The sequence below is a fragment of the Mirounga leonina genome, unplaced genomic scaffold (genome assembly GCF_011800145.1).
Source record: "Mirounga leonina isolate KUSES-001 unplaced genomic scaffold, KU_Mleo_1.0 Mir_268, whole genome shotgun sequence".
NCBI lineage: Eukaryota > Metazoa > Chordata > Mammalia > Carnivora > Phocidae > Mirounga > Mirounga leonina.
In genome coordinates, this window is record NW_023270649.1 from 9,068,299 (window position 1) to 9,091,729 (window position 23,431).

General features: G+C 40.8%; 2 protein-coding genes across 2 annotated transcripts in view; one reads left to right on the plus strand and one right to left on the minus strand.

Annotated features, from left to right (window-relative positions):
* The first annotated feature begins 4,004 nt into the window (after window positions 1–4,004).
* The window catches only part of FRMPD4 (FERM and PDZ domain containing 4), a 197,043-nt gene continuing 177,616 nt past the window's right edge, over window positions 4,005–23,431 (plus strand). The window contains exons 1-2 of the mRNA XM_035029706.1: window positions 4,005–4,283; window positions 5,545–5,661. Coding sequence (XP_034885597.1) covers window positions 4,111–4,283; window positions 5,545–5,661 — 290 coding nt within the window. The 5' untranslated portion in view covers window positions 4,005–4,110. The remainder of the gene's footprint in view (window positions 4,284–5,544; window positions 5,662–23,431) is intronic.
* LOC118026713 (histone deacetylase complex subunit SAP18-like) lies at window positions 15,722–16,225 on the minus strand. The gene has a single exon (XM_035029707.1). It carries the CDS (start codon window positions 16,196–16,198, stop codon window positions 15,737–15,739), a length of 462 nt encoding a protein of 153 aa, XP_034885598.1. The 5' UTR covers window positions 16,199–16,225; the 3' UTR covers window positions 15,722–15,736.

Sequence of the window (23,431 nt, forward strand, 5' to 3'; positions counted from 1 at the left end):
GTCACAAAGCTCGTGAGCCGCAGCATTTGAATGGGTTTGCGTCAGGACTGTGGACCCAGACCTCACCCACCGTCCTTCTCCCAGAGATCATCCCTTTCTCTCCTCCTGAGTCGTGTTTCTAACCGCCCCCCCCCCCGCCCAGGTCACTGTATTGGCCTGCCCATGGTTTCTAAGAGCCCGCCTTCTCCCGGGGCAGATTGGCCACCCGGATTGCGTCCGGGGCTTGGAGGCGGGCACACAGGAGGACACGGGGCGTGGCTTCCACCGCTGGTCCCTAAACCCGTAGTTCCGCAGCTCTCCCCCTCCACTTCCTGGCTGCTCTCACATCCTCTCCTCTCTGAAGATCTTTTTTGTCCAGACCCTTTTCGATCTGTTGCAAACAATAGATGTGAGAAAGCACAGCATTGCAAAGTGGTTCAGTCAGCGGCCAGGAATTTCTGGAGTGACTGAAATAGCCCTGGCAATGTAGGTCGCTATTTTGAAGGCTGAGCTAAGTGTTTGAAAGTGGTTCACACAACCGTGATCTCAGGGCTGCAGTGACGGAACCTGCGGTTGCAGACAGTCTCAAGGTGGGGCCTGAGAGCAGTGGAAATTGGCTTCTCTACCTAGGATCACACACACAGCTGGGGTTACTGGTTCCTGGGCCAAACTTTCTGATGTTTCCTCTGCCTTTAGAACAGCTGAACTCAACTTGTGACCCGGGAAGAAGGTGTAACCTGGCTTGATTCAGCCCCTTATTACCCTGCTCTTGCCAGACTGGAAAAGAATAGAGGACTGAGCCATTCACCCTTCTATTTAGAGAACGAGTATAGACACCTATTCTTGCCTTACCCCCAAAGTCCCTTATTGTCTCCCGTCTAAGTTAGGTTGGGATTTATTTAGCAGAGACTTTCTGGCACATACTGTAGGAAGTGCCTTACAAAACTAATTGTTCCAAGGACCTGGTCCTCTTACCAGCATTTATAGAGGAGTAGCTGGGACCAAGTGGGTTAGAGGTTGAAGAACTTGTTGAAGATTGTGGAAAAGAAATGGCAGGGCTTGGATTAAAGAGAGTCTGATTCTAACTCAGTGGTTAGCAAAGTTGAGTGGGCCCCAGCCTTGCCTGCAGGCTTGTTAAACAGAGGTTTGCTTGGTCAGCCCCATCACCTCAGCGTTTTGTGTTTTGATAGGTCTTGGGTGATGCATATGAATTTGCATTTGTGATAGAGGCCTTGGTGTGGCTGCTGCTGTCCCTGGGGCCACACTTTGGAGAACCCACTGCTGCAAATTGACAGGCTCTTGAGCAACACGCCGTGCTGCTCTGATTCAATCAGCTCAAATACAAATATAGAATGACTTTGATCAGTGGGTGGCCATCTTGGGGTGAAATACCAATGCCTAGGCTTCATCCTCAGATATTCTGACTCAAGTGCTTGGCCTCCATCCCAGGCATCTGGAGTTAACAATTTTCACCATGTGATTCCAACCTGCTGCGAGGCTTCATGTTGGAAATCAGTGATTTGGGCTGTGGTTAGAGAACTTGAATGCATATGGGAATTACTTGGGGATCTTGATAAAATGCAGATTTCACGTCATGCCAAGAACCCAGTAGATTCTCATGCCGTTGGATTTTCACACAAACTTTGAGTAGCAGGGACTAATGTTCCCCAAGCCCCATGGCTCCTATAAAATACAGGATATCCAGTTGAATCTGGATGTTTATTTTTTTATCAGTATTTCCCAATATTGCATGGGTCACACTTATGCTAAAAATTATTCATTACGTTTCTGAAATTTCAATTGACATGGACATTCTTGTTTTCTTTCGTTTCATTTGGGTTGGTAAATCTAGCAATCCTATCCAAAAGAGAATTATGTGAATTGCTTGTTTCAGCACACACATGTACTCATTCACTCATAGATGCCTAGTTCTAACCCAGACCTGCTAAATCGTAATTTCTGGGGTCTCATTATCTTTATAGTTACCAAGCAGTGTGAGGTGATTCTTACCAGCTAAAGTTGGGAAATAGATCAACCCCTAACTCATGACTACTTGTAATCCCCCTGTCACTCCCAAAGACACGTTAGGAGGGTGTACTTTGGTTTGAGGCTAGTCAGGGAGCTGAGGGTGCTTCTTTAGCACATCATAGACTCTGTGAGAGTAGTATTCGGTCCCACTACTAGGTGAGGGTAAGTCTTCAGAATTCTGGGCTATGATATTTTAGTTCCGTGGATAAGCTGTCTTCTTTGATTGTGGAAGAAAATCTGGGTATTCAATTATTTGAGGTGCTAGAGTAGAGTTTGCCGATAAAATATAGGATGTCTAGTCAAATTTGAATTTCATATAAATGATGAATCCATTTTTTAGTATATAAGTAACCCCCAAATATTATGTGAGATCTTCTGATGCAAAGAAAATTGTGGTTTACACGAAATTCACATTGAACATGATGTCCTATGTTTACAATTGGCAATTCTGGCAACCCTGGGCTGGAGAACATTCTTGCAATGATCTCAGTGGGGCCAGCCTGCTTATCATCCTCAGTCCTGCTGGCTCCTGAGCAGCACTGCAGGTTTCTACTTACAGAACAGTCTTTGAAGTGGTCAAGAGCACCACAGAGGCTAATAGGAACTTGGACAAGAAAAGTGAGACCTCCTTCAAAGAGGAGCAATAACAAAAGGTATCAGTCCTTGGGAAGACTACCCAGGATCTCCGAATGGACTCTTTGGGAGATTGGGGGAAATAAAGGGCATGCATCTCACACTGGGACCCAGAGTCAGTATTTTTTCCCAACAGGAGGAGTTCTGCACAGAACTGTGTCAGCGAAGGTATAATATCTGCATCAGAGAGGCCTCTGGTACAAACCAGTAAGTGAACTCTACTTTTATAAGCACTGGCCCCATGTACTGCTCTGCAAGATGCTAACTCTTTGCATTCCTGATGGAAAAGACTGTCTCTCAGCAGTTCTGGGATGGGCACATTTGTGAGTGGTGGAGGGTTTGGTGAAGACACAGAGGTTGGAGCCAGGAAAGGAGGTCCCTAGTAAAGGGAGAGCAAACAATCAGCTCATAAGGTCCGTATTGTTGGGTGGACCTCCAGCAATCCCACTCATAGAAGCAGGAGCCAAATCTTTCTATAATTATGACCTTTGTCCTTGATTTTTGTTAAGACTGTTATGTTTAGATACTTAGGGTGTTATTTTTTTGTTCTTTGTGCATTTTAATTTGCTAAGTTGTACTAATTCCTTTCCAACCCGTGTATTTTATGTCAACACACTAACAGACGTAATGACATATCTGATTTTAATTATTCAGTTTTTTAATATCAGCTGATGTCCTTGAACTGAAGTAACTAAATTAGCATTTGTAAATTTCTCTAGTATTCGCGCTTCATTGGGTGTTTTATGACCAACGTCTTTACTGGAAAACATCTTCATGAACTGTTGTTTTCTGCTTTCTGAACATACTGTACAGGACAGGATGTACTTTATAATAACATTCAGGCCTACTAATATTGTGTTTTACACACCAATTACATTAGGAAGCCTGTGTCTTTCTTTTAGTGATTTAGGCATTGGTGGCCGTGGCCAGTGAAAGGGAAGAATACCTAAAAGAAGAGACCGTTTGTTTTTAGTAAGTTAGCCCTCTCTGGCAACAATTAACATTCTGATACAGTGCATAATTTACTCATCCAGTGTAAACAGTTGCATTCTCTACATGAACAGTCTTTCACTAGAGTATTCCTTGTGTTACCTCTTACTGTACTTTTGGAAAACTGCTTTTGGAAAACTTTTTAATAACAGGATATGGTGTGTTCATCGCCTAAGGGCTTGTGTTCTTGGTCCAACCTCAGAAAGCTCTCCAAATGTGTTCTCTGGTACTTCAGAGAAATTGGCGTTTATTTTTTTTTCTTTCCATGGGATGGCAAATTCATGTGTTCTCTAACTGTAGGGAAGCAGCCCATTTTTATAAAACCTCCAGAGGAAACTGCCCCTGCTGACTTTTGCACAGAGAAGAGGAACAGAAACTGTTGCCTTGTCTTTTATTTTAATAGTCTAGGGGCGAGAAAGAATCCTATGGTGGGATTTTAAATTTGCCAGACCTGTATTAGATTTGTGAACTTTGCTCACCATGCTTCATGAAGGATGTGGGAAACCAGAAAGGAAGTTTAAAAAACAGCAACAGAGGTGGTTGAAATTATGCAAGATACTTCCCATCGAGAAGTCTTACCGAAAACGGGCTTGTTTCCCCTGCAGAGAGGTGTTGGGTTATGATCAGATGTGTGCGTTGGGTGTGACGTGGGGGTGAGTTGCCCTGTGTTCTGGGGGATTCGGAGGTGCCTCCTTTCAGAAAAGCTGACACCCTGTCTTTGGATGCTTGCAGCAGGGGGGCTGCTAGCTTTGGACCGCTGCCCACACAGGGCTGTGCACCTTGTGCGTGTGGTCCCTGGTGCCCTGTCAAAGGCTCCCAGGTTCTCTACTCAGATGCTGAGTGCAAGGCCCTGGAAGTGTGAGCACTGCTTTCCCCCCACCCCCACCCGTCACTTGGAGACCCCAGTTTACAGTCTGGAAGATCTCCGAGGCCATCCAGAAATTCACGTCGGGTGGGTGGACCGAACGATGAAGGATACTGGCCAGTCCAGAAACGGCAGTTGATATTTCCTCTTGTGATTTTGCTCTGAAGCAGTTTTCAGTGTTGTTGCGCAAACGGTAGAAGTTCTGGAGGTCCTTGGTGGCAGAGGAACGGCCAGAACTCAGCAGTGCTCCAGAACCTGGGCTTTGCCCTCTGGTTGGAGATTGTCACCGTGCCGTCCTGCCTGTCGCAGTTGCTTGTCACATGCAGTTACTTCACCTTTACTCTTGCGCTTGGGAATGCAGGCTTCTAGACGGTTCTCCGTAGCCTACCCTTCCCTTTTGCTGATGACTGAAATTCAGGGTTTGAATTGAAAGTGTAAAAGCTAATGTGTGGATTTTCTCTGCACCTTAAATGGAGAGTTTGTCTCTGGGTTATATCTCACTTTGACTGGAAGGTGGTTAATACGAGTGGAAATTCTGTGCTTTGGTTCGGGGAGGCCAGGAAATTGTGGCTTCAGGTTATTTGCTTCATATCCATAAAAACAGCCTTTACATATATGTCTTGATACTGCGTGTGATATCTGCTTATCTGCCACACTTCCTGATGTCTGGTATCAGGAGGCATAGTGTAATGGAATGTGTGCAAAACTTTTGTTCAAAATGGATACTGTGCCCTTCATAATGTTATTTGATCTTTCTGAGCCGCTCGTTGTTTCCTCATCTGTAAAATGTAATACATGTAATGGAATACACGTACTTCCCTCACAGGGTGTCTGTGAGGAAGGAAGGAAGACAGTATGAGGAAAACCGATGAGCATGGTACCTGTCGTAAAATCACGCGTTGTGTTTATTCATTTAATCAGCTGAGGATATAGCCCCCAGTTGAGAGGAGCAAACCCCGTGCTCCTTCTGGAGTTTGTCTCAGAAGAAATGTTCAGGTGTCAGGTGTAATGATGCTTTTCTTTCTCTCTCTCTTTTTTTTTCTCTCCAGCCACAGGACGAAGTCTTCTGGCTGGCCACCTCCCTCGGGCACCTGGGGCTTGAACCAGGCGCCACCCTATGGATGGGAGATGACTGCGAACCGGGATGGCCGAGACTGCTTCATCAAGTAGGTGGAACTGACAGCTTGAACTGTGAAATCTTCTTCCTGTTCTTTGTCTCTATTTCCAGCCTTGACTCAGAGAATTAACATGCCTCCCTTTGGGGCTCATAGACATGTGGAGGTCATCGGTCAAGCTGCTTAATCTCCTCTGTCTTCTATGTCTTGTGACATGCAGTTGCTTCATAGTGGGTCGCGTGCCATGTTAAGCGGATAATTCTCACTACAGTAAGGTCATTCTGGGAAAGAGCAAAAGTGTTCATTAGTAAATCCGAGGCCAGTTGTACCCACTGTCCGAGGCTAGAACTAAAGTTTGACATGGAGGACTATCATTTCAGTTGCTTTGTAGAGTTGGTCAAGACAGGAATGTTGCTGGGTCATTCGTAACGAAAAACATGAGCTAACAGCATTATATGCATTCCTCTCGCTTACACTGGCTAAGATTTTGGACTTTTGTGGTGCTTTTTTTTTTTTTAATGGGTTAAAATGTATATAACATAAAGGTAAATTTTTCTAACATTTTCACATTTGGGGGCATACAATTCTGTGACATTTAAGTACATTCAGAACATTGTACAACCATTAACCACTCTCCATTTCTAGAACTTTATCATCATGCCCAACAGAAACTCTGTACCCATTAAAAAATAATTTCCCATCCCCCCACCCCCCGGTAAGCTCTGTTTTACTTTCTGTCGCTATGAATCTGCCTATTGTAGATATCTCATATAAGTGAAATCATAAAGTATTTGTTCTGTGTATAGCTTATTTTACTTAGCATGATGTCCTCAACGTTTCTTCCATGGTGTGGTATATATAGCAATTTCGTTCCTTTTCAAGGCTGAATAATGTTCCATTGTACATAATCCATTTTATGGATAGCCCTCATTTGTTTAACCATTCATCTGTCAATGGAAATGAGGGTTGTCTGCACCTTTTGGGTCTCATGAATAATGTTGCTGTGACCAGTGCTTTATAAGTATCTGTATGGGTCCCTGCTTGCAGTTCTTGTGGGTATATACCTAGCAGTGTAATCACTGGATCATAAGATAATTCTATGTTTACGTTTCGGAGGAACCACCAAAGAATTTTGGAGGCATCAGTGGCTATAGGTCTCTGGTTTTTCGCAATGGTATGAGTCTTCCTATTGCACTTAGCAAAAAAGCAAGGATCTACCCTGCTTTCTTTTACAACCTATGTGGAATATTCTTAAGTATGAGAATTTTCAAAGTAAATTCTAGATCAGTAAGCACGTTTGATCCTAAGCTAATACAGTTGAGTTGAGACTGAATGCCAAGGGAAGCATTTTTCAGACTACAGGCTGCATTTCTTTGTTCTCGTCAATCTGACTGTGGACTGATAAGCAGACAGGGTCACTATGAGGTGGGGGATCATGTTTATAAAGATAAAAATCTTTGAAGATTGCTTTTTGGGGGGCACCTGGGTGGCTCAGTCGTTAAGCGTCTGCCTTCGGCTCAGGTCATGATCCCAGGGTCCTGGGATCGAGCCCCACATCGGGCTCCCTGCACTGCAGGAAGCCTGCTTCTCCCTCTCCCACTCCCCCTGCTTGTGTTCCCTCTCTCGCTGTGTCTCTCTCTGTCAAATGAATAAATAAGTAAATCTTTAAAAAAAAAAGAGAGAGAGAAGATTGTTTATGGGGATTTGGTCTCTGCACAACCCAGCACCTCCAGGTGATTATGGGAAGCTATCTATGCGAAAAACATATGAATGTTTTGGTCAGATTTCCAGTCTTTGTGGCCCAAATCTCTCCTCTTTCTTGAATTTCCTGCAAAGGGGAGAGCAGTACTCTTCAGAGTACAATTTGTTCCTGAGGGCCTGGCCTTCGGGAAGTTTCAAGTTGCCCATGAACATGGCCCACTACAGGGAGCCTGTGTGCAGTGGTCCTCTGCCTCTTCGAGGCTTTCTTGAGGATGTGCTACCATAGAAACTACACTGGAATTGGCCGTGGGAGTAGAATCTCCCAGAAAGCACAAAGACTGGAAGAAAGACCAACAGTTTTGCTTATACCTTAGATTCTGAGTTGTTCATTTCGTACGGTTTCCCCGAGTGCTTTATAATGCTGAAAAGATGATATTTTGTCATATTACATTGTGCTATCCATTTTGTAACATCGTTATGAATTCATGTAATTGGCTCAGTTGAGGTGGCCTAGATGCTTTGACTCAAAACAATAAGAATATACTTTCTAAAAGATTCAGATTATAAATTTATGGAGGTGTATCATAGACTTTTCCAAGGCAAATGCATTTTTCTTTTTCCTCGTTGGATTTGGGCTCCCGTGCATTCCAAGCCAGTTGATCAATAATAGATGGAAACCCAAACCAAGGCCTGTTGGTTGTAGATGCCAGGAATCCCAGCTAGCCCTAGCCACATGCATTTCCCTTCATGTCCTTGACATTTTTAAGGGCAAGCCCACCTGTGAATATACCATTTACACTGGCCTCCTACCGGCTGTTATAACCTGTAAGAGTAAATCAGCAACTTCATAGAGAAAGCTGCACTGATTACTAAATAGCAGCATTAAAAACCAATGTCCCCAGTGTCATTCTTCCCAAGCACGTGCTCTTGCACCCAAGCTGGGAGAGGGGCGGAGGGAGCCAGAGAGAATCTCAAGCAGGCTCCCTGCTGAGTCCAGAGCCCAACACCAGGCTCCACTTCAGGATCCCAAGATCATGACCTGAGCAGAAATCAAGAGTTGGCCTCTCAACCTACTGAGCCACCCAGGTGCCCCCAAATCTGTAGGGGGTTTTTTTACTGGAAAAGTAAGTTTCCACAGCTCTCTCAGACTCATTGTTATCAGATGTGAAGAACAGTACTTATTTCAAAAGTGTTTGTTCTTTATCGCCAGTGGGTTTTATAAATGAGAATCATTCTGGTGGTGGTGTTTTCTTATCTACTGAGTACTCTCCATTACAAAGAAATACTCTAATTACTCAAGTTTCTGTCGAGCTCTGGTTTGCAGTGTGGAGTATATCTCTACTCATTAGTTTTGTGAGTTAAAAGAACAATTTGAAAATTAAGCTGTGACTAGTAATTAGCACCTTTGCATTTAATTTCTCACTCTTTTACATATTCTCTTTGAAAGATGTTAGATGTCTTCTTTTTTTATCTTGTCTTAGGATCCAAATGATATCCCAAATCAGACAATTGGTTTTGATGGTGGTACAACTACTTTCAAGTTATTAATGAAGCTATGGGAAGATCCAGGCTTCCCATGTTCAAAGTTAGAGTCTTCTAGCTCAATAATGAGCTAATTCTATCTTGATGAGTCCTTCAGAACACAGCCCACGGTAGTTAAATGTGTTCAAATTTCATGTTCCTTTTCCCATCCCCAATTATTTAGAGTGGAACCAATACCTTATATTTTATAAAAAAACTGGTAATGCATAGGGTTAAAAAATTTTAATGCCATTATGCACATATTAATGTACATTTGTATAGCATTATATAGACAATAGACTATTGGTTATCAGTGTTTGCTGCACTTTGAAATAGGTTCAGGAAGGGCGCCTGGGTGGCTCAGTTGGTTAAGCGACTGCCTTCGGCTCAGGTCATGGTCCCAGGGTCCTGGGATCAAGCCCCGCATCAGGCTCCCTGCTCAGCGGGAAGTCTGCTTCTCCTTCTCCCACTCCCCCTGCTTGTGTTCCCTCTCTCACTGTGTCTCTCTGTGCCATATAAATAAATAACATCTTTAAAAAAAAAAAATAACAGATGTCGGTGTGGTTGTGGATCTAGATGGATAAAGCTTAGATATAGTTGTAGATAGAAATATAGATATTAACATAGCTCTTGGTTCAGATACAGATGTAGTTGTGGATATAGTTATAAATGGATATAGAATATAGATATAGATGACCCATATATGTGCGTATAGAGAAGTGTAGATGGAGGCGTATAACCTTGTCTGCCCAGGAGAGTCCTGGTTTATGAGTATTGTTCTGACATAATTACAGACAGCACCTCCTTTTGCTCTTAATGTGATCTGATTTGGATAAAGCAAGTTTAGAAAATTCTTGCGAGACCAGAGGTTTCATTAAAACTTGACAAGTGACCTGGGAGATGGTGAGCTACATTGAGGAATCTTCTTTTTGGGGAAAAGGTGAGGTTCCCCAGAAGTGCGGATTGCCACATCCTCTGTAGAGTCAGACTAGCGTTTCTTCCACATCATCAGACTATAAAGCCCCGGTTGTTTTGGCTTTGTATTGGAGTCTAATGTATTGGACTTAATGCTAAGTCCCTTGTATTCCATAGCCTTATCACCGCCCCTGCGATCACGCAGCCATACCCTCTCACCTCCTTTCCCCAGCTTGCCCTCCCCATTCAGCATCCTTTAGAAATGGCCCCATCCGCCTGGTCGTCTGGTCATGTGCTTCTTTTAAAAGCACTTCTTGGCCCACCCAACATACATCCACCAAACATTTATTGAACATTAGTATATGCTGAAGATACCAAAATCACTAAGACAATTTCTTACCTTCCGTGATCTTAGAGGATGGTGGAAGTGATAGTCCTGCCATCATACTCAACTGTGCAAGATCTGTTTAACTTCCTTAGAGACATATAATACGTGTCATAGAGAATAGGGAACTCTGTGTGCTCCTAATATCCCATTTTTTTCATTAAACGGAGTAAAAACACTCTTGTTGGACTGTGAGGGTGTGGAGGGTTAATACAAAAAAAAAAAGTCCTTCATAAATCTGGAACTTTGGTTTTTGAAGATTGAAAGGAAAATTAAAACATGGTCAAAATTAATATTAGAACACTCGTTGGCAAGATAGATGTTTATGAAGAGCCAGCCCAGTTGGAGTCTGGGGATAGCAATCGGGGGTGGGAAAGGAGACTGGAGGGTCATTGCAAAAATACATGCCCTGATTTTTCAAGTTCTGCATTTTAGAGGCTTCCTTTTCTTCATCTTCTCCTTCTTTTTTTTTTTTTTTTTTCTCCTCTTCTTTTTTGGCCTGTTGGATTTCTGGCTACCTTCCCCCTGTAAACCTACAAAAAGTAGCCCTGCATGCTTATTGGACAAGACACACTGTTCTTTTACTCTGCCAGCAATTCCCGTGGTGGGCAATTAAACCGAGTCACTATCTTCTGTAATGCAGGAGAGTTCAGTCCCGAAACCTGAATAGTGGAGGTTCGTAATGAGGTGTGGAAACTTCCACTTTGTTCTCCAGGATGGACATTGCCCATCGTGGGACAAGTTTAGCCATTCCCCTCTGCCAGTCAGTTCAGGGGTCAGTGTGAAAGGTATTTTTGACTTACCTAGTTCCAGAAAAGAATCATCTGAGGAAATGCAAGCAGCTTGTGTGTCCCACCTCCCTGTTTTGTTAACCACAAGCATAATTGTCAAGTCACGTGATAGGAGTCTGTCATCATGGGAAATAGAAAGAGCAAATCCATACTTCATCCTTAAGTTTGAGGCCAAGTAGTTCCCCTGGGCTTTACCTAGTATGTTCCCAAGAGGGCAAAAGCAACTGATTGTCCTCAAGCACTGTATGGCACTTCTAAGGTTATTCTTGGGGCATTTTTTCCCTTTATTTTTACCCCAAGATTTCAGAAGAGAGTCTGGCTCACATTCTGTGGGTAGGTTCCTTCATTTGTTCTCTTTCATGAGTTCTTTTAATCTTTTCCTTCTCTAAAAATTTAAAGTTGTAAAGTAGAATTTGGATATTGTGGTAGCACCCACCATCCCCTGTAAAATTTTCATATTTGAAATGGACGTCAATTTCCCACTTCATTAATCCGACATTATTAATAGACATCCAACAAAGGACAGATGGATCTGAGTGATTACATAGGTTGTTACCTTTTGATTCTGGGAATGAAACACAAGTTTTTTGTGTGTGTTTGGAAATTGAAAGGTGTGCCAAGGATGGAAATAGGAGAGATTTATCTGCGTTGGGTTGCTATATTATTTTGTGACCTTTTAACTGTTAAAAGAGTTACAAATTGGCATGATGTTAGAAAAGAGGCAGTTTGCCTCCCTTTTTTGGTATTTGTGATGAGGAGTTCTTAAATAAAACATATTGCTTCCAAGTATACACAATGAATTCTTCATAAAATGCAAATAATTACCTCATGACAAAAGCAAATGCCATTGAGTTAAGTGAATTCCTGAGGAGCCCAAGCATCCAATTAAGCGAGGGAGGTATATTATAATTTTGGAATTGGAGGAACAAAGTAAAAGTGATAATATCATTACATGCAATGAAAGGTAATTATGTCCTGTCAACGCACAAGCTTCCCTGGCTGAACATTAGGGGCTGTTTATTCCCTTCATTGAAGCAGATTTGTTTTCTTTCTAATCTGACAAAGCACCTATCTGCTGAGTTAATAATTACTGCTCCCAGCTGGAAGGTAAGTCTGCAGAGTTGATGGAAGGGCTTTGAAAAGTAATGCTTTGGAATGACTCTGTCATTTCTAACCTGGCATACGGCGGAAAGGGGCTGTGCTACGCAGTCTCCCCGCTAGCAGAGTCTGTTTCCAGCTTCTTGTGCGTTCGTTCTCGAGCTGTTGCTGCTTTACTTAGTCTGTCCATCTCTCTTGCATAAATCCCTCAAACCCCTGGCTTCTTTTGTTCAGGAAGCCAACGTAGCTGAAGGTTTTGTAATTAACCTGAATTTCCTTGGGCCACTTACTGACAAAGAGTTGGGACATGCACGTCAAGGAGAGCTGTGGACAGCAGGTTAGGTGGTGATCAGGACTGGTTCTTTCTTCTCCTTATTATCATTATTATTATTATTTTTTTTTTTTTTGCAGCCTCTAGGGATGTACCCAAAGTGGGTCACAAAGGCCATTCGGAATCACAGGGACAGCCAAACTGAAAAGCAGAAGCACCTGGGTGACCAGGTTTCTGTCACAGCCTGTAATTGAAATGCTAGCTTGAGGCTGTTACCACCTCTTGATTCTTTTGAGTGGCCTTTGGAGCTCTTCTTTCTGGCTTGAGCCAACCCTCGCAGAGAGCAATTTTGATGTCCTCACCTAAGGCTGGGGCACAGGCAGGAAATTCTGGCCGGTGCCAAATGCCAACTGGCCAGTGTGGGTGTTGTTGCCAAATAAATCAGTTGAACTTAAGAGGACATGGTATCACGTTTGTGGCAGGTGTCTTTTCTTGACTGTCTGCACCCCTGCATCAGAGAAGAGGAGGGCTGGATATACAGTGCCTTGCTGTGGTCCCCCAGGGGTCGGGAACCATGCTTGCTGCCAAGCCCTTGTCCTCTCTAGCCTCTCAAAGCCTGAATAAATCCTTGTTAGCAATGGCCGTTTTCTGTAGAGGAGTCTCTTCCATTGCAAAGCTGATGAGAAGGGGCATTGCTTTATTGCACCAGCAGACACACACATCAGCCTGAGTCACGAGTAGGCAGGTCACTCCGTTGTTTTCGTGGAGTGTGTCGCTCAGCTGCTCCAGGAGCTCGAGGTTGGCGATAGCAGCTCAGATGGTGGTGGCTGGGAGAGACTCTCTAAGACTAGTTGATCTTAAAGGATGCTGGTCAGTACACAGGGCCAACCCCTTAATTGTCCGCACCCATTGCAAAATGAAAACAAGAGTCCCCTTCCTCAAAGAGCCAGATAAACGTACTAAAATCTACAGGGTTTCCCTTCCTTTTGTGGTCTATCAGTATTTCATAATTTTTTATTTGCCATTTACCACCATTCTCATTAAGTTAAAATTAAAAGTTTTAATTTATTAGCATGAATATTACTGATGATCCTTCTATGGTGCAAAGTGAGCTTTATATGCAAATATGAGAGCTTGCACTTGTATGAGAATCAGTGAAATTACACAATTTGTATTTCATAGCTTATACATTTACGCGTATTTCATTCCAACCCAGAAAGTCGAAATGGTACACAAAATTAATTTAACGGTGTTTATTTTACTTCTCAGTGTGAGGACACTCTACCAAAGCTCCCTACTTTTGGCTTGCTGTTGAGCATAATAAAATTGAAAAGGAAAAGGTCCTATCTTTCCCTTTCCTCCTCTATCATCATTTTCAGTAGGTTGACGGCCAATACAGGGAAAGAAGACAAGTCAGAAAGGATATGACAGGATTGCTCGTTCACTCACATTTCTTAGAAGACTATAACTGCTAAAGACTGATTAGCCTTCAGCCCTCACCTCCTAATCTCACCTCCTGATTTTTTTTCTTATAATTTTTTTCATGTGGCATTTTCAATAAAGGCCTAGCAAAGAGGACAGATTGCTTCTAGCTCTTGACTCTCTCAGAAAGTCATCTCTTTGCCCTGTTATGGATGGATTTTCTCACCAAAAGATACACACTTTTCTCCTCCACTCTTAGCCTTTATTTCAGCAAACTTTTTCTGTAAGAGGTCATATAGTAAATATTCTCGGCTTTGGGAGTAATGTGGTCTCTGTCACAACTCAAAGCAATTGACATAATCATGGCAACTCTACCATTGTAGTGTGAATGCAGCCATAGGAAATATGTAAACAAACGGATGTGGTTGTATTCTAATGAAACTTTATTTACAAGAAGAAATCAGGGGCCACCTTTGTCCTATGGGGTGTAATTGTTTTCCAAACCTTACTCTAGAATATCTTGCATTTGACCCCATTCTTGTATTTCTGATTCACTCTCTGATAAATTTATAAAACCCTCCCATGAGATGGGAAGTTGCCATTTATTTTATGTATGACGGAAATTATCGTAGACATTGGAAAGTGTCTTTTCTGAGGTTGTACTATGAGCAATGCCAACTTCTGTGGTATGTGTACTGTCAGTGGGAACTTCTTGCACAGCTCTAACAACCACTGCCTACCTCTAAAGAGTGTTGTAGGGTTCACATCATCAAAATTCAACAGAGAAGTAAAACCTTCACTGTGAGAATATCATGACTCCCTCCTTCCTGGTGATGGGGACTGGGGGAGAGGAGTCTGCTGATGACAGGGTTTGCAGCTGCTCCCACCACCACCCAGCACCTTTGTGGGAGGGGTTGAACAGGGAGCAACAATAGCAGCATAAAACCTAGTCACAATGGAATGCCAAATGCAAGTGCATATAATTATTAGGGATGTGAAAATTACATAGCAACTTGTTGTCACCAGTGGTCTACAGAGAAACAACCCTATTGTACTTTGAAGAAGTTAATTGTCCATAGTGTTTTTGAAGTAATACTGCTCATTTTACTTGAGGAATTTTATACAGCTCCCAGATAAAAGTCCCCGATTCATTTCTGGTGATGTTCTGTTCTAAGTTATTCTCTTGGCTCCTGTGATACCACCCCCTTCTTATTCTCCAAACTCACTCCTTCTCTTGTCTCCTCAGCTAGTTCTTATTTTTCAGTTTAATGATTAAAGTTCAGTTTCCCACATTATTAAGCCTACATTTCTACTTAGATCTTATAAAAAATTAAATGGATTTGTTAATTTCATTATATTGATGCCATTTAATTTCAGTCCAAAAATTCCTGGAAACTCATGACTGTTCCTCTACAGGAGATTAATCAGGGTTGTTTTCACTGCATTCTGGGCAATAGTAGATGGTTAATAAATATTTGTTATAAAAATGTTTAGATGTATATATATATATAGAGAGAGAGAGAGAGAGAGAGAGAGATGGATGTAGATGGATGATGAATTAATGGATACATGAATAGAACTATTTCTGAAGCACTATGTTCAGTAAATTGTTAGAAAAAATGATGATCAATAAGTCCGTGAGTTAACATAATCTCCTGTTAACTTTCTGCTTTAGGAATTTCACTAACAGAATTTGAGCACATTGATAAAGCATATATTTCCTAATAAAACCTTGAGACCTTGAAAAATCTTCACGTCCTTGTCACTGATTCATAGCTTATTGTGCTTGTTTATAGGATAGTCAAAATTCAGAATGTAATGAAGGTGAATTTCTGGGGTACTGTAATTACACTGTAAAGCACAGAAATTGGGTGGTAAGAACTAAAAACTCTTGGGCTAGGATCCCAGCTCTTCTCAGTACTAGTTTTTTGTTGTTGTTTTTTTTTTTTTTTTTGAGGGGAAGAAAAAGAATTTATTTTACATAACTGAATGAAAAATAATTCAAGAAATAGTAAATAAAATTTAATATGGTTTCATGCACCCTAAAGGAGGTGGTGCCCGATTTGGAGGTGTGATTGCTATGTCCAGATAGTCTCCTATTTGGAACTTCTGCGACTGCAGGGTCATGGAGTCATCAGTCCCCTTCCTCCCAGACATGGTGCTGCCAATCTCCTTTACTCGATAGCCAGGCCTTTTAGGATCTGTAAAAACAATTGCAAAATTGAAGTGTGTGCCCTTCTTTCTAGCTTCTGGGTAGACTTCTTTTACTAAACTAGTCAACTCTTTCAAAGTTGCATCCATCCAAGTGTAGATCTGCAGCTCGCTGGACGGTATGTTTCTGCGGGAAAACTCGTCCATTCGGTGGTGGCGGCCGTTATTGGTGGTGAAAACACGCAGCAACAGCGGGCACGTTTTCTCCCGATCGATCGGTTTCTCCGGCTCCTTCTTAATTTCCTCCTGGGTAACGCGCGACTCCACCGCCATCTTCCTCCTATGGCCCGCGAGACGCTCCCTCAGTACTAGTTTTTATTTGCCATTTACCACCATTCTCATTAAGTTAAAATTAAAAGTTTTAATTTATTAGCATGAATATTACTGATGATCCTTCTGTAGTGCAAAGTGAGCTTTATATGCAAATATGAGAGCTTGCACTCATATGCAAATCAGTGAAATACACAATTTGTATTTCATAGCTTATACATTTACGCGTATTTCATTCCAACCCAGAAAGTTGAAATGGTACACAAAATTAATTTAACAGTTTTTATTTTACTTCTCAGTGTGAGGACACTCTACCAAAGCTCCCTACTTTTGGCTTGCTGTTGAGCATAATAAAATTGAAAGGAAAAAGTCCTATCTTTCCCTTTCGTTCTCTCTCATAATTTTGAGTAGGTTGACGGCCAATACAGGGTATTGTATGTAATGGTGGGTAATCATTTGGATACTGTGGGCCTGGCCTCACTTTTATCATTATAAAATAGTGTATTTGCACTAGAAAGCAGTATCATTTGGTAATCTAACGAGTATACAAACAGCAGAAAATTCTTAACAAATTTGGCTTAACCATGAAACTAATTTTTTGGTTTATATCACTCCAGTGTAGTGGTAAAACGCTCATAGCCTAGACGAGCCTAAGAAGGTAGGAGTACTAAATGTGATATAATATCCTGGATGGCATTCTAGAACAGATAAACGACATTAGGTTAAAATCTAAGGAAATCAGAGTGAAATATAAACTTTAATTACTAATAATGTATCAGTATTGGTTCACTGATTGTGACAAATTTACCATGCTACCGTAAAATGTTAACATTAGTCAAACTGAGTGCCAGATGAATGGGAACTCTGTAGTTTTCTATAACTGTACAAATGTTCTAAAATAATTTGGATATAAGAAATACTCAAAGTGGCGGGATATCAGCAAGATAACAGTCCAAGAAGCTTTGTAATTTCACTCTCCCACATAGACACTGTGTTTCTATATGGAGCAATATACCTTTGTGAGAGTTCTAGAGACCAATTAAGAAGTAGTAGTACCCTAACCAATGTAAAACAAAGAATGAATTCCAGTAACCGTGTTGGTTAAATTCTTGTTGTTTTGCATCCTTGGCTGTGTTCCTCCCGCTATGTGACCTACCATGATGCGACCAGGAAGATAACCTCCTACACCAAAGATTCTTATTCAGGACACAAACAATAGAGCATATCATGCATCCAATGTTCTAGCTAGCTTGGGCGCTCCCTCAGGGACTGTAATCTGTCTTACCTGTCGTGGAGTGCTGATTGGACTGAAAGTGTTGTTTGGAAGCTGCTGACACCATGCTATCACTATGGCATCTTATTAGAGCTACAGTTCCAGTGGCTGGTGTCAGGAGGAGCAAGAGACCATGAGCTTCTGAGAAGAAATAGGAATAAGCCACCCACTGAATTTTAAATGACTAAAATCATATGCACAAATCCAGAGAAGAAACATCCTCAGAAAATGTTTAAAACATCCTAGGATCTCTATCTGGGCTGATCAGTGAAGTATTTCTCTAAATAACACCAGTGTATAAAGGCTGGAAGAGATTTTTTTTCTCAAATGCCCAAGTTCAACAATGACAAAAAATTGTGGTATACTAAAAAACAAGGAAACGTGGGCCAAGCAAAGCAACAAAATTAAATGCTTGAAATGGACTCTAATGTAATGCACATCCATGTGCATTACATGGCTTTGTTTCACATGTCAAAAGACCAGTCATGAAAATGTTCAATGAGCTAAATGAGAACAGAGTTAGCAACTAAACGAAATAAGGAAAACAATGCATGAACAAAATGAGAATTTCAATAAGGAGATATAAACTATAAAACACCCCAAATGGAGGGGCGCCTGTGTGGCTCAGTCGTTAAGCGTCTGCCTTCAGCTCAGGTCATGATCCTGGGGTCTGGGATCGGGCCCCGCATCGGGCTCTCCGCTCCACGGGAAGCCTCCTTCTCCCTCTCCTACTCCCCCTGCTTGTGTTCCCTCTCTCTCTCTCTGTCAAATAAATAAATAAAATCTTTAAAAAAAAAAAAAAAAACACCCCAAATGGAAATTCTGGTGTTGAAATGAAAGGTACACTAGAGGAGTTTACAGCAGACTTGATAAGGCAGAAAAAAAAAACTGCATGAAATTGAAGACAGGTCATTTGAAGTGGTGGAGTCAAAGGAGCAAAAAGAAAAGTAGTAGGAAGAAAAATGAAGAGAGCCTTAGAGACCGTGGGACACGAATCAACATTATACGCATTAGGGAAGGCCAAAAAGAGAAGAGGGTCAGAACTGGGCATAAACATTCTTTGAACAAGTAACCATGGAAACTTCCCAAATTTGAGGAAAGAAATATACGCAGTAATTGAAGAAACTAAACTCAAATAACGTAATTCAGGATAAATCCAAAAAGACACACAGCCAGTCAGATGATAATCAAACTGTAAAAGTTGAAGGCAAAGAGAAAATCTTTGACTGGAAGAGAAAAACAACCCATCACATACAAGGGAGTTTATATAAGGTTATGAATGGATTTCTCTGCAAAAACATTGTAGACTACAATGAGTGAGATGATATATTCAGATTGCTGGAAAAAAATAATTTTCAACCAAGAATAATATATCCAGGAAAACTGTCCTTCATAAATGAAGAAATTAAGACATTCTAAGAAAAATTCTTTAAGAAACGGTAAAAGGAGTCCTTTAAGGTGAAAGGAAAGGATGCTATACCTTAATGCAAAGTCAAATGAAATTATGAAGTTCTCCAATAAAGCTAAGTATGTTGACATAAATAGCTTCCTCTATTAATAGAATCTTCATGGATCAGTTCAATTTTAATTCCTACATAGGATTTAAATGATAAAAACATTGAAAAATAACATAAATCATGAAAATGAGTATACAGTATTTAAAGATGCGATTTGTGACATCAGTAACATAATGTGCCAGGGGAGGGTAGAACTTTTTGAGTGGTTTTTATATGCAATTGAAATTAAGTTTTTATCTGTTTGAAATAGAATGGTATAATATTACAATGTTTTATGTAATTGTAATGATAGCCCACAAAGAAATTATCTATAAAATAGAAGAAAAAGGGAATGAGAAGGAAATGAAAGCATGTCAGTACAAAAAATCAATGAAACACAAAGGAAGGTGGTAATAGAAGGAAGGCTGGACAAAAAGATACAATTTAAGTAGCAATAGTATGTCCTTTTATATCAGTAATTTCTTGAAGTACAAATAGATTAAACTCCCCAATCAAAACACGTATTTATTAAGAAGGTATTTTAGAAACACAGAATCTGACTATATACCATGTATAAGAAACTCACTTTTGATTTCACAACAATCAACGTGAAAGTATGGGGAAAAATTACATTTAAATGGTAACCAAAAGAGCCAGGGAGTGGCTATGTTAATATCAAACAAAATCAGTTTTATTTATTTATTTTTTGTAGATATTTATTTATTTATTTATTTATTTATTTGAGAGAGACAGAGAGAGTGCAAGCATGAGCAGGGAGAGAAGCAGACTCCCCGCAGGGAGCCCCACTCCGGGCTGGATCGCAGGACCCCAGTATCATGACATGAGCCGAAGGCAGTCACTTAACCAACTGAGCCACCCAGGCACCCCCAAAATCATTTTTAAATAAAAAACTATTACAAAAGACAATGCCTTAAACTTATGAGTAAGGAAAAAACCTATTACAAAAGACAAAGAAGGATATTATATTATGATAAAATCACAGTTCACATAATCATTACAAATGAAGAAGACCTAATCATTACAAATATTCATACAATGAACATAGTAAGCTCCTAAGTATATAAAGCAAATATTGACAGAATTCAAAAACATATAGCAACACAGTGATAGTTGGAGACTTCCAATAGCCCACTTCAATTGTGGATAAAAGAGAAAAGATAAATTAGGAAATAGACTAATTGCACCTAGAAGTCATATACAGTATACTGTACCAGATAACATCACAATATACACATTCTTCTCAAGGAACCTTTCTAACATCATCCAAGATAGATTACACGTTAGGCCCTAAGAGAAGTCTCAGCAAATTTTAAAGTGTGAAACTATTCAAAATCTCTTTTCACATTAAACTGGAATGAAACTAGAAGTCAACAGAAGAGGGAAAAGTGGGAGACTAATGAACATGTAAAAATTAAACAATGCACTTAACCTACCAATTGGTCAAAGAAAATGTATCAAGGGAAATTATAAACTACCTTGTGAGAAAGGTATATGAATACATATTAAAAATTTTTTTTTAAGATTTTATTTATTTATTCATTAGAGACAGAGAGAGAGGCAGAGGGAGAAGCAGGCTCCCAAGGAGCAGGGAGCCCGATGCGGGACTCGATCCCAGGACCCTGAGATCATGACCTGAGCCGAAGGCAGACGCTTAACCATCTGAGCCACCCAGGCGCCCTACATATTAAAATTTAAGAGATGGCACTGAATTCAGACCTAAGAGGGAAATTAGTACAAATATACAAAAGAAAACCTTCTGAAATCTAAATGCTACCTTTACACCTGAACAAATTAATCCTAAATCTAGCAAAAGGAAGGAAATAATAAAGATGAGTACACAAATTAATGAAATGGAAAATTGTAAAGCAGGAGACAAAACTCAATAAAACCAAACTTGTGATTTTTTTAAAATATCAAAATCATTGGGCGCCTGGGTGGCTCAGATGGTTAAGTGTCTGCCTTCAGCTCAGGTCATGATCCCAGGGTCCTGGGATCGAGTCCCACATTGGGCTCCCTGCTCCTTGGGAGCCTGCTTCTCTCTCTCTCTCTCTCATGAATAAATAAATAAAATCTTTAAAAAAAAAAAAGATCAAAATCATTGGCAAGCTATTATCTAGTTTAAGAAAAAGGAGAGAAGCCTTCAATATCTAAACTCAGAAATGAAAGAAGTTTCATTAGAATCATTGTCACACAGAATGGGAGATGATATTTGCAAATGACATATCAGATAAAGGGTTAGTATCCAAAATCTATAAAGAACTTATCAAACTCAACACCCAAAGAACAAAGAATCCAATCAAAAAATGGGCAGAAGACATGAACAGACATTTTTCCAAAGAAGACATCCAAATGGCCAACAGACACCTGAAAAAGAGCTCAATATCGCTCGGCATCAGGGAAATCCAAATCAAAACCTCAATGAGATACCACCTCACACCAGTCAGAATGGCTAAAATTAACAAGTCAGGAAATGACAGATGTTGGCGGGGATGTGGAGAAAGGGGAACCCCCCTACACTGTTGGTGGGAATGCAAGCTGGTGCAGCCACTCTGGAAAACAGTATGGAGGTTCCTCAAAAAGTTGAAAATAGAGCTACCATATGATCCAGCAATTGCACTACTGGGTATTTACCCCAAAGATACAAAAGTAGGGATCTGAAAGGGTACGTGCACCCCGATGTTTATAGCAGCAATGTCCACAATAGCCCAACTGTGGAAAGAGCCAAGATGTCCATCGATAGATGAATGGATAAAGAAGATGTGGTATATATATACAATGGAATATTATGCAGCCATCAAAAGAAATGAGATCTTGCCATTTGCAACGATGTGGATGGAACTGGAAGGTATTATGCTGAGCGAAATAAGTCAAACAGAGAAAGACATGTATCATATGACCTCACTGATATGAGGAATTCTTAATCTCAGGAAACAAAATGAGGGTTGCTGGAGTGGGGGGTGGGGTGGGAGGGATGGGGTGGCTGGGTGATAGACACTGGGGAGGGTATGTGCTCTGGTAAGCGCTGTGAATTGTGCAAGACTGTTGAATCTCAGATCTGTACCTCTGAAACAAATAATGCAATATACGTTAAGGAAAAAAAGAAGAAGATAGCAGGAGGGGAAGAATGAAGGGGGGGAAATTGGAGGGATAGACGAACTATGAGAGATGATGGACTCTGAAAAACAAACTGAGGGTTCTAGAGGGGAGGGGGGTGGGAGGATGGGTTAGCCTGGTGATGGGTATTGAGGAGGGCACTTATTGCATGGAGCACTGGGTGTTATGCACAAACAATGAATCATGGAACACTACATCTAAAACTAATGATGTAATGTATGGGGATTAACAAAACAATAAAAAAAAGATGCACACAAAAAAAGAATCATTGTCACAGAAATGAAAAAGGAATATTAGAGAATACTTTAAACAAATGTATGACAACAAATTGAATAACAGAGGAAATGGGTAAATTCTTTAAAACACACAACCTTACCAGTACTGAATCATGAAGTAATAAAAAAATCTGAACAGAATAATTACTAGGAAGAAAATTGGATCAGTATTCTAAAACCTTTTAACAACAAAAAGTTGAGGACTGGTTGGCTTCATTGGAGACTGCTACTAAACACTTAAAGGAGAAGTAACATCAATCCTCCTAAACTCTTCCAAATAATTGAATATGAGGTGGCACTCATAAGCTCTCTATGTGAGGGTCGCACTAAACTTATACAAAATCCAAACAAACACATGACTAGAAAAGGAAAATACAGACAAATATCCTTGATGAATATTGATCCCCAAATCCTCCAACAGAATACTAGCATCGGGGCGCCTGGGTGGCTCAGATGGTTAAGCGTCTGCCTTCGGCTCAGGTCATGAACCCAGGGTCCTGGGATCGAGCCCCACATCGGGCTCCCTGCTAGGCGGGGAGCCTGCTTCTCCCTCTCCCTCTCCCTCTCTCTCTCTCTCTGTGACTCTAATGAATAAATAAATAAAACATTAAAAAAAAAAAGAATACTAGCATCATAAATTCAACAGCCCCTTAATATCTTTATATATAATGAATTAGTGATATTTTTTTCTATGGGGCGCCTGGGTGACTCAGTTGTTACGCGTCTGCCTTGGGCTCAGGTCATGATCCCAGGGTCCTGGGGATGCAAGGATGCTTCAACATACGGAATTCAAGTAATGTGTAACTACAGCACATTCAGAGAATGAAGGGAAAATTGACATGATCATGTCAATTGATTGAGAACAAGCATATGACAATATTCAACACCCTTTTATGATAGAAGCACTCAATAAGCTTTGAATAGAACGATATGACTTCAACATAATAAAGGTCTTATGTAAAAAGCCCACATGTAACATCACTCTCAGTGGTTAAAGCCTGAAAGGTTTTACTCTACCATCAGGAACAAGAAAACATGTCTGCTCTCAATGCTTCTA